The sequence below is a fragment of the Panthera leo genome, chromosome E3 (genome assembly GCF_018350215.1).
Source record: "Panthera leo isolate Ple1 chromosome E3, P.leo_Ple1_pat1.1, whole genome shotgun sequence".
NCBI classification, from domain to species: domain Eukaryota; kingdom Metazoa; phylum Chordata; class Mammalia; order Carnivora; family Felidae; genus Panthera; species Panthera leo.
In genome coordinates this window covers 7,284,635-7,295,662 of record NC_056694.1, presented here as the reverse complement: position 1 = coordinate 7,295,662, position 11,028 = coordinate 7,284,635, and the positions used below count along the sequence as shown (strand labels likewise).

Here is an 11,028-nt window from a genome sequence, read left to right as displayed (position 1 = left end):
ATTGTGGAATTCCGTGGAAGGAAGGCATCAGGACCTCCTCCCCCAGAACATCTCAGGGAGCCCGACATAGGCATGCTGGGCCAGGCTACAGGGGCTTTTCTTGGGTTGAAGCCCCAGAAGCCCTTGCTGCTGTCCTAGGACATGGCAAGATGGGAGTATAGACCCCCCAATCTCACCTTCCCAGCCCCTGGTGCCACTCAGCAAGGTGTACAGGGCCAGGAACCCCCCCTGGTCCAGAGTGGAGGGTGAGCAGGGGAGAGGTCTCCTATGCTGAGGCCCCATCCCTGTCCAAGTCTAACCTGGCTCCTGCCTCCCAGGGGTTGAAACTGCCTCTAACCTCTTAACCCCTAAAGAAGAAAAGGTCCAGCCAAGGCCCCAGTCAGAAACCACTTTTTTTTTTGACTTAGTTATCAACATCACCTGTGACGGCTGGGGACTTGAAAACAGGAAACAACCTGGGATGGAATTTTGTCACCTCGCATAGATACATGTGTGCCCACACGTACCCACACGTGCACACGTGCTGACCACATCCGTGGCGAGTGGGCCTTGACCAGCTTTATGTTAGAGATGCTTATGCAGGCCGGAGAATAAGATAAGATGTGCAAAGACAATGGGTACCCAGGACACAGGTGCACAACAGAAGGGGATCCCAGAGGCCTGAGAAGAGAGGGAGCCCAAGCGGACTTGGGGTCCCTCTCATCGAACTCCTAAGTGCTCCTCCGTGGTTCTGTGCCCCACAGGGTCAGGGAAATGGACAAAGTTGGGGCCAACTGGGAGAGGCCGCTCTCCCGCCTGAGCATAAAGTCCATTCTCAATGGAGATGAAACTGCTGCGTGCAGAGGCTGGCAGGGGCACCCAGGGGGCAGGAGGCCGAGGTTGGCACGCCGTGTGGGCGGGGAACACTGCCCATGGGGACAGTGGCCGGGGCTGAAGAACCGTGTCTAGAGTGGCGAGGCGGTAACGGTTGGTGTTGACAGTAGTGTACGGGATGTGGAGAGAGGCCAGGGAGGCTTGGCTGGCCACCTGCTGGGACGATGGGGAAGGAGGCCTGAGTTAGGCCCTACCTCATAGCCCCCCAGTACCAGCCCACTCTGTTCCCCACTCGCAAACAATCCCCCAGTCCTCACCCTTGCTCGCGTCTGTGTCTGGGGGCTGGTGAAGGGTGGCTGAAGCTTCATGACAGACCTGGGAAAGTGAGGAGGGTTAGAAGCAAAGCATGTGGCTAGCCCGCTGGTGTGGGAGTTTGGACTGGGCCCAGCAGGGGTTGGGTCTCACCAGTGCCTCTGCCGATGCAGCAGGTAGAGAAGGTAGACACAGCCAAAGATGAGGACCCCTGAGACCCCCAAGATCCCAGCCAGGTCAGCCCGCAGTATGGGGGATGGAGTAGGGGCAGGGAGCCCTGTGTATAGAGAGAGAGGTGTACCAGATGGGCAGCCAGTGCCCTGGGGTCCCTCCCTGCCCTCCCTGGCCCCTCTCATTGGCCCCACCTTGGTCTGTGCTGAGGAAGAGGTTCCCACAGGCCTCCTGGGAGCCTTCAGGAAAGGAAACAAATTTGCAGCAGAAGGTGGTGTTGGGATTGGGGCTTATCCCCTCAGACCCTTCTTCCAAGGTGAGGGAGATGCTGGTTTTGGTTTCCCAGTGGACCTGGCAGGCGGGGGGCCAATGCTGGATGCCAAATTCTGGGTGCAAAACAGCCAGTCTAGTCCCTCCGGCACCGTCGGGCCCCCCAGAGCTCACAGTCACCAGGGAGACAGAACCAGATCCCAGGAATCCACAGCGGACAGTGAAGGACGGGGACTTGGTGGCCTCCATCTGAACTTGCACCCACACTTCAGGGGTCCCTGTGGGATACAGGCATAGGAGGGCCCCAGGGCTGGGTCTCCACCCTGCCCCATCTTCTGCTTCTCTCCAGTCCCCCACTCACCAGCAGTGATGCAGAGTGTCAGCAGCGCCAAGAGCAGGACCAGGGCCCGGGGCCTGTCCATGGCTCCCCTCCGGCCCCAGCTATGGGAGCTGCTGTGGTAGGGACAGCACCTGTGTTTCCGTTCTCATCACAGGAAGTTTTCATGTGTGAACAAGCCCGGGGAGCAGCTGGGCTCTGCAGCCCTGCCCCATTTCCTTCTCTGTCTGCCTCAGCTTGGTGAATGCAGGGCAATGCACCCTCTGCCTTGGGAGACTTAAAGCAACAGCAATAAGGTTTTCCCTGTACCCATGGCTGTGCTTCACTCAAGCAGGACAGCAAGCCAAAAACCAGTTGGTCCCTTGGGCAAACTGTCATCCCACCACACTGAGAGAAGCAGGGCCTCCAGGCCAATCACTTCACCGCTCTCAGCCCAGTGAGCATCCTCTGGACACTTTGACCTCCTCTCTGGCTCCACACCTGACTCAGACCTGCTCTCGCCGCTTCCTCCGCTGCTGTTCGCGACAGGGTAGGAGACCTGTGCACAGCTGACCGGTGTGGTAACCCAGCCCAGTGTGGGTGCAGAGCAGGGGGGCACATACCAGCCTCAGCCTCCCTAGCCCGGTAGCCCCTCTCCCACCGAGATCCTCCCCACTTTGCAAGGCCCTGCTCAAATCCCACCGCCTCCAGGAGGCTGCCCCCAAGGGAACATTTCCTTCTTGGACAACTGCTGCACAGAGGCTGGGCCTGGGTGGTGGCTCTCCCTGGGCCAGTGCTCACAGATGGACTCTGAGCCCTGGAAGAAGGTATAGCTTTTAGCAGACAGGGAGCTCGATACTTGGTGATTGATGGGACAAAAGCAATGGTACAACTACTCACCAACCTTCTCCATAAGCCACATGGTCCCCTCGGTAAGTTCTCATTGTAGATAATTAAAACAACACTGAATGGAAAACATCAAAGTTGTCTTTCACTATCCCACTTATTCCCATGTCCTTCCCCATTTTAATCTTCATGAGGTTACGACTGTCAATATTTTATCATTTCTGGATTTTGTACATTGCTTAGGAAGATCAAATTATAAAAATAACATTGTAAATTTTGTTTTTATCCCTAACACTATCGAAGAGTTTCTTTTTTGCCCCTGAAGAATTTTAATTTGGGGATGGTGTAAAAAGTATAACCTTTTAGGTGGAGAGCCAACATCCTCAAGGTCTCTTGCTGTTTTGAAATGCCATCTTGATCATAAATTCTTACAGATGATCTACTTCTGGATTCTCTTTGCTAATCTGTTGATTCATTTGCTTATTCCTGTTTCAATACTGCACAGTCCTAATTATTAGAATGCTTTTGATGTGATGACCCTTGCCCTCAGAACTTTCTTGGTTACTCCTGAACAGTCTCCAGAATTTTCAGCTTCAGAGACACAAAAGGTCATTGAATTTACCAACCAAAAGCTCTGCAGCACCAAGCCTGCATTGTTGGGCCTCTTCCCTTTCTGGCCCAGAGGTACACATTAGATGACACAGGTAATGGCTACCTCCAGCTCTGACATTTAAAAATTTTTTTTTAATTTTATTTTGAGAGAGAGAGAGAGAGAGAGAGAGAGAGAGCGCGCACAAGTGGGGGAGGGGCAGAGAGAGAGACGGAGACACAAAATCTGAAGCAGGCTCCAGGCTCCGAGCTGTCAGCACAGAGCCCAATGTGGGGCTCAAACCCACAAACCGGGAGTCATGACCTGAGTTGCAGTCAGATGCTTAACCAACTGAGCCACCTAGGCATCCCCAGCTCTGACATTTCTTAGTGAAATCCCTGCAGCCACACACACTTCAAGTCCTGATGATCTCTTGTCATCAGTCTCTAGAATTAGGCCCATGAGGGTTGAACTGGTGCCACAATTTCATAGCTCTGTAAGCTCAAAGCAACCTCAACTCCCAAAGCAGTAACATCCCAACAGGGATCATACTCTGCTTCATGGCATGCAGCACTCTGCTCGTGCCTGGCTCAAGCCTTCAGCATATGTTGGTGACCATCCTTTTATGAGTTTATGAGTTCCCCACCTGAGTTTGTAGATTGAGACTCATACCTGATCCATTTATTTTATTTTACAAGTATTTTAAATGTTGTGAAAAGGCCATTTTTGTTTCCCTATCAAAGTAATATAAATATGAAAGGTAATATCTGAGTGTACACTCTGTGCTAAATTTGTTCTGAACAAGTCAAACATTTTAGCTCCATACTTACAATGACCTTATGAGGAAGGAACTTGCCCAGGGTCACAAGGCTCTCACTGTGGGAGAGCAGCTTAGCATAGTTGTTAATATGTGGGTTCTGAAGCCAGGATTTGACAAAAATTTTAGCTTCAGAACCCACACTATTAACAACCATGCTGAGCTGCCTCTCCCACACACATTTTAAAAATTTAAATTACAAGGTTTTTGTCAAAATCCAGCAGTCCTCTGCCCCATCAGCAGAGAACCTGTGCTTAGTTCCTAGGCTGGGCTGCCCCCCACCCCCTGACATGAGCCACTTCAGTGCCGACAGGAGAGGCTTTTTCAGCTTCTGCTACCCCACTCGATTCCTTTGCTGCTCTCACCTACTGAATTAACTTAGGTATATTTTCCTTCAAGTTTCACCCAGGATTCTAGGCTCCTTTGCCACCCAGATGGCTTCTCTAGTGTCCTGGGCTTCATCTGGCAGGTTGGCCACCCTTCTAGTTCTCTGTTCCTACCTGACACTCCCCCCTCTTCTGTGCTATTTCTCTGGCTATCCCAACTCAACACCCAGGGCTCTCAGGGAATCTGTGCTCAAGGGAGACTTTCCAGATCCTGTGATCCACCCAACCCCGGGGAAGGAACTACAGAGCTCAAGGAAGACTTCAAAATGTGTGTGACAATAAACCTTCCACCATCCTGCCACCTTATCCTCTCATGCCTTCCAAGCACAGACTCTCTTTTTTCTTGTAACATCCCAGTGTGCCTGGAATTCAGAACACAGAATGACTTACCTATTAGCTGAAGACTCTTCTCAGTAACCTGGAAAAAATCTCTTCACAATTTAGGAGAGAACACCAAACAATTCACCTTCTTGCAGAGCTTATGGCCACGACAAGAGTTAAAAAGAAAGAGGCTTGATTGAAGGTTACTTAAAATAATTCAAAAGCAATTATTCAATGCTAAGCTAACAGGCAATGCACAGCAGTGCCAGTCCCCTGGAAAGCACTGTTTGGTGTCACTTGTCAACCCAGGTAAGGTCAGCCTGTGCAGAGACCTCCACCTCTCTTGCCCCAGCTGGCCTCAGCTCTGGTTCCCACCTGGCCAGGGCCTGACCACTTGGCGCTGCTGCTCTGAAGCCCACAGCCCCACTTCTGTTGGCAAGGGGCTCACTGGCACGACATCCTCCAAAGCTGTGGTTTTTAAGGTGCCATGTTTGCACCTCAGCTACTACACAAAATATCCACTGCTGTCATGCAGGACAAAAGATTAACATTTTTCATTTTTTTTAAAGATAAAAATACAATGAAGTAATTTTTTAATTATTTTATTTTATTATAGTTTAAAGTTTGTGAGTGAGAGCAAGAGAGCACACGTGTGTGCATGCAAGCAGTGAGGGGCTGAGAGGGAGAGACAGAGAATCCCATGCAGTCTCCGCGATGTTAGCACAGAGCCCGATGCAGGACTTGATCTCATGAACTTCGAAACCATGACCTGAGCCAAAATCAAGTCAGATGCTTAACAGACTGAGCTACAGGCGCCCCAAAATACAATGAAGTATCCTCTCGCCAGGATCCAAATGTCACGGTTCATCTCTTAAGAAGATCATCATCCTAAGGTAAGAGTGGGACACCCACAATTGATGTTGGACTGTAATTTACATGCTATACGATGCCGTGGTTTTGTGGTCCTGAACAATGTGTATCCTCTCTAAGAACACTGTTATTGTACTTGGAAAGCATCTTCTAACCTGTTTATAAGTCTTCCAAATGAAAACTTTCAGTGGGTGTTGGCTCATCTATTTAAAAAAGTAGTAAATGCAGTCAAAGCAGCACCTATTCCATTTGGATTCACAAGGTTTTGAGAAGTACCCCTTTCAATTATGTAGACCATAAAAGACAATTATCAAAATAAACTGATCTTTCAAGAAGAACCTCAGAAAACATTAAACCATTTAAATTTTTTTTCTCAGGGCGCCTGGGTGGCTACATCAGTGTCAGTTGAGCATCCGACTCTTGATTTTGGCTCAGGTCATGATCCCAGGGTCATGGGATCAAGCCCCGCATCGGGCTCTGTGCTAAGCATGCAGCCTGCTTAAGATTCTCTCTCTCTCTCTCTCTCTCTCTCTCTGTACCCCTCCCAGCTTACACTCTCTAAAAAAAAAAAATTACTTTGCTTTTAGAGCAAAAAGGTATTTTGTACTGCTAAATAAAATATTTCAAAACATTTATTTTGTTATTAACTCACCATACATTTCTAAAAATTTTTTAATGTTTATTTTTTTTTTATTTTTATAATATTTATTTTTTAATGTTTATTTATTATATTAGAGAGACAGAGAGAGCATGAGTCGGGGAGGGGCAAAGAGAGAGAGGGAGATACAGAATCTGAAGCAGGCTCCAGGCTCCGAGCTGTCAGCACAGAGCCCAACATGGGGCTTGAACCCACAAACCGGGAGATCGTGACCTGAGCTGAAGTCAGACGCTTAACCGACTGAGCCACCCAGGCACCCCATGCCATACATTTCTAAAGTGTGTAATAAAACAAGTGGTAAATGTTTACATAATTTTTTAACTGATAAATGTGCCCTAACTTTTGGAGTCTTAGGACTCTAAGGTTCTGTTTTAGTTACTAGTGCTATGTAACAAACCACCCCAACTTGGTGTAAACATTTTATCGTGTCCATGGATTCTATGGGAGAGGAATTTGGAAAAGGCTGAGAAAAGATGAGGCCTGGGGCCTCAGCTGGAAGATTCAAAAGATGGGTGTTACAATCATCTGATTCACATCTGAAGCACATCTGGTGGTTGATACTGGATGTAGGCTGGGACTTCAGCTAGGCAGGACACCTAAAACATGGCCTTTCCATGTGGCTGCTTGGGGGCTGTCTCACAGCATGGTAATTGGGTTCCAAGAGCAAACATGTCAAGAAACAGGAGGTTGGGAGCTGCTAGTTAATTTTGGGTTCAGAAACTGGCACAACATCATTTCCACTATATTCTATTAACCAAGCAATCACAGAGCTCATATTCCAGGAGAGAGGACCTAGACCCACCCTCTCAATAAAGAGTGTCAAAGAATTTGGGGAGCAGGATAGAAAACTCACATGTGTTCTGAGGTTGGGGCTCAACTGCCCACGCTGGGCTACCTGGATGTGTACAGATCTCTACATCTGCAGAACTGCCAAGTCTTTTGATCTTGTGAAGTAGCCTTAGCGTGGCTGGTATTTAAATAACTTGGGAATATTTCCCCTCCTGGATTCTTAGTGACCTCCATGTCTTCACATTGGCTTTCCTACTCTGTTCCCAGATCCCATAGGAAAGGCTCCTCTCCCTGGAGCTGTTCGCCCTGAATACAGGTTAAACATCTCTGAATGGGTCAGCTGCCCTACCCGGCACTGGCAGCTGCCTTTCCAAACAGAGACTGCTGAACCCAATTTCTAGCTTCTATCTGGGAGAGAGGGTGCTGGAGAAGGGAGGAGGTGGACTTAGTCAAAGAAGAAAGTGACAAGAGTGTCTTCACATATTTGGGTGCTTGTCAGGGGGAAAGAGAGAACAGAGGTTCTGTGCTCTTCCAAGAAGCAGAACAAGAACCAAAAAGTTAGAATTTCAAGGAAGCAGGTGTCCAGAGGCAGCCTAAGTGAGAACTGACGGTGGCAATGAGAGAGGAAACAGATCAGAGATATTTTACAGAATGACTTGAGAGGATTTGGCTAAAAACTAGCTGGGGAAGGCAAGGATAAAGGAGAAGACAGTGTCAAAATCTTGGATTTGAGGGTTGGACATTTAGAGTAACTTCTAAATTTCTTCCTAACTCAGAAACTGAGAGTCTACACAATTTCAAATTATAACAGGTGTCTCTGGGATGAAGTCATGAAACTCCCCCTGCAAAGAATCCTTGGCTGAAGGCTGCCAAGGTGTATGGCCTGTTCTCAGTGTAGTGAGATAGGTCACCCTCTGGCAATCAGGATTCTGCCCTCTCTCCTCAGTCTGAATAGTCCTCACTACATAAACCACTGAAAGGCAGCCAGTGCTTCCTAGCTCCTCTGCCCTACCACGTCTCCCAGTTACAAAGCATTACATCCTTGAGAGCCAGTACACAAAGGCACCTGGGGGCGCGTGCAGGGCTGGTGTCTGTCTGTACGCTGGGCCACAGGGGGAAGGAGAGCCGCTTGAGACACTAGCAAAGAACCTGACTTCCATCAGTTTAACAATCTCAAGCCACACCCTGGGAACCAGCTGATTCAAACAAGTTTATTGAGCTAATCACAAGGATACAAAAGAGGCTGGGAAAGACGCTCCAAAAATACAGGAAACTATTGGGCTCTTTCCACTCAACACGGGGAGGCAGTGCTTCTCCAATACTGAGGTGAAGCCCCCACCCACTCCAAACGTGGCAGGAAAAAGGCACTCTTCTCAATACAGAGGGACAGAGCCAGGGAGCAGTAAGAAGGACTGGGGGCTTAAGGCTTCTCCATCGCAACATCATCAGAGAAAGGTCAGGTTAGAAAGGCACAGCCCACCTCTCCTTCCCCTCAGAGACCGGAGTGGAGCCTGGGAGTAGTGCTTCCTTCTGCTCTGTTCTCCTGTTTGCCTTTTCCAAGTTGAGATGGGGAGTGGAGACGGGGAGGGGCACAGAGTCATGTCAGAGATCCTGTAACGGGAAAGATGAAAGGAAAACACAGAGACAGAACAGCCCAAAGGGCAATGAGATGACTGCAAGGTCCTCCCCATGACAGTTTACTTCTCCTCCTGCCCTCCCCCCACAGCTACTCCTAAGGTTCCAGAAGCAGCAGAGAGGCCAGGCCTTGGGCTACTGCCTCTATTTCCACCTACTGCATAGCACACAGGTTACCTGCCAGCACCTCCCAAGGACACAAAGTCCTCTTAACCTGCTGTCCACAGTATTTTTGGGGACACTCACCTCAAGGTTCATCTCTGTGGAATCTAAGAGATCCAGCCCGTGCTCACTAGAGGAAGAGTGCTAGAGAGAGCAGGTGACAGTCAGACTAGCCCTTCTCACCCCTGTCACATGGGCAAACAATAACCAAGGTCCCTTTCCCAGGTGGGTGCCTGCAGCAGCCAGGGAGGGGAGACTAGCAAAGGGATGGTGGGCAGAAAGTTCAGACCTAGGAAGTTCCCAGAGTCCCAGGCCTCTCCTGGCTGCCAATTGAGTCCCTTAAATTCGTTCAGTTTAGAACCAGAGAATGGCATTTTTTTTCTGAGGGGACTTTAGGAAATACTATGTTAATAGAGGCCTTGTTTTCTAGTCTGTTGAAGAAGTCATTGTCTGTTTTTTTCCTTCTGAGCACAAAACCTCCATTCCCTTGCACTATTCCTCCCTTTCTCCCTCTGCAAAGAGCAGAGAAGGGAGGAGAATATCAGCAGCAGACACGTAACCCTTTTCAGTTTATAAGGTGCCTTCACTTTGTAGTTTGAGGGAAAACTCCATTTGAAAGATGAAGAGGCTGAGGGGTTAAGAGGAGCTAACTTGACAGAGTGGTGGTGCGGCGGACCCACATCACCTCACAGCTTCCACGTGCTCCTGCTGGCCTGGCGGCCGGGGTAGGAAAGGGAGTGAGGGGAGAACTGGGGAGAATGAGCCGCCTTCCTTCTCCAGCTCTGGCACTGCTTTCAACCCTGAGACTCAGAGGAAAAATACTTATTTGGACATTGGGAGGGAGAGTGTTATCCAAGCCCTTTTTGGTATTTTGAATTTGTTTTCCCTCCCCTCTTTAATAAAAGTCCAGGAAAAGTACAAAGCACCTTACAGGTCTCCCTTCTTTACTCTGTGATTCTTAGAGGACTTTCAAAAAGCCTTCTGGTTGTAGCAGGAAAAGGGAATGTTGGGTCCACTCACCTTGTCTGTATCTTGCCATTCTTCACTTAGCTCACTCTGGATCTCTTCTTCATCCTCTTCCATAAGGCTGAGTCTGAGGGTAGTGGCAAAGAGTAGAGGCTTTCACACTGCTATTTAAGGACCCCTGAGAGTATCTGGGAGGCACCCAGGAGAGTGGGATGGGCAGATGTGGAGCGAGCTCCAGGCTCCCACTGCTGCTTCAAACAGAGCAGCTGACTTCTATCAGTTCTATGAGCTAAGGACACACGTACCCCTGGAAGGAAGTGGTCTGTGATGTAAACAAGCCCAAAAAGTATGGGCACAGAAACACCAGGTTAGGGGAGAATCCCTCACAGCAGGTGCCTAATGTGAAGTGAGGATGAAAAGCAAGGAGCAGCTCACCTGGTCAGCCGGTTGCCCAGACCAGGACCGGAACGGTTGAGTAGAGTCCGGAAATGCTGTGGACTCGACAATCTTGACCTCTGGTTGCCTGAAAGGGGCTGGCTGCTGGTAATAAAGCAGGATCAGTAATGGGGATAAAGTAAAGGGTAAAAAGGGTAAGGTGGGCAATGTTACAGGGGAGAAAAGCTCATAGGGAGAAAGAAAATCTACAGCTAAGAAAAGGGTAAAGGCCTGGAGAAGAACCCGAGAATGATGATGGAGTGCCACAGGATGGAACAAGAGAACAGAAATGGCAGGAGGAAGATGGCAAACACCAAGATCGGACACCCAACTGCTCTCCTCAGCCCTTACCTTTGGACAAGCTCCGGTTCTGGGCTGCCTTCTTCCATCTCTTCCAACCCCCCCAGAGGCTGCCTCCTCTTGATGGCTGTAGAGGTGAGGGTGGGTGTGGGTGGGATGCTGTTCAGCTGGAGGCTTTCCTCCTGGGATGAAGAGATATCCTCTCTCTGCTGCCTGGAGGGGCCTGCAAGGCAACAGAGGCACATATTCACTGCAGACCAGGTACTGCCATAGGCCATCTTCTACATTTTCAAGACCTGACCAGATTTTGGTTCAGGAAAGTTAAGAAAGAAGAGAATGGAAAAACTTATATGGCCTCATTAGGTTATGACT

At 49.2% G+C, this 11,028-nt stretch overlaps 2 protein-coding genes and 1 long non-coding RNA gene across 13 annotated transcripts in view; 1 reads left to right on the top strand and 2 right to left on the bottom strand.

Annotated features, from left to right (window-relative positions):
- Positions 1–240: 240 nt before the first annotated feature.
- PVRIG (PVR related immunoglobulin domain containing) lies at positions 241–2,095 on the bottom strand. Of its 3 annotated transcripts, none has more exons than XM_042921959.1 (5): positions 1,928–2,095; positions 1,491–1,844; positions 1,279–1,402; positions 1,131–1,188; positions 241–1,029 (listed from the first exon to the last, which is right to left on the bottom strand). In XM_042921959.1, exons 1-5 carry the CDS (start codon positions 1,986–1,988, stop codon positions 700–702), a joined length of 927 nt encoding a protein of 308 aa, XP_042777893.1. In that variant the 5' UTR covers positions 1,989–2,095; the 3' UTR covers positions 241–699. The 3 variants fall into 3 exon arrangements, with proteins under 3 accessions (XP_042777893.1, XP_042777894.1, XP_042777895.1); XM_042921960.1 differs by having other exon boundaries at positions 241–1,026; XM_042921961.1 differs by having other exon boundaries at positions 1,491–1,682.
- A 3,481-nt stretch (positions 2,096–5,576) lies between these two features.
- LOC122209311 overlaps positions 5,577–11,028 on the top strand; it is a 27,943-nt gene continuing 22,491 nt past the window's right edge. For both annotated transcript variants that reach the window (XR_006197551.1, XR_006197552.1), the window contains exon 1: positions 5,577–5,734. This is a non-coding gene — a long non-coding RNA (uncharacterized LOC122209311). The remainder of the gene's footprint in view (positions 5,735–11,028) is intronic.
- Positions 8,356–11,028, bottom strand: part of STAG3 (stromal antigen 3) — a 28,871-nt gene continuing 26,198 nt past the window's right edge. For 4 of the 8 annotated variants that reach the window (XM_042921027.1, XM_042921023.1, XM_042921025.1 and 1 more), the window contains 5 exons: positions 10,708–10,879; positions 10,357–10,461; positions 9,976–10,048; positions 9,040–9,099; positions 8,356–8,769 (listed from right to left, as the gene is read on the bottom strand). In XM_042921027.1, coding sequence (XP_042776961.1) covers positions 8,761–8,769; positions 9,040–9,099; positions 9,976–10,048; positions 10,357–10,461; positions 10,708–10,879 — 419 coding nt within the window. In that variant the 3' untranslated portion in view covers positions 8,356–8,760. The other 4 variants (XM_042921024.1, XM_042921026.1, XM_042921022.1 and 1 more) reach the window with 2 other exon arrangements.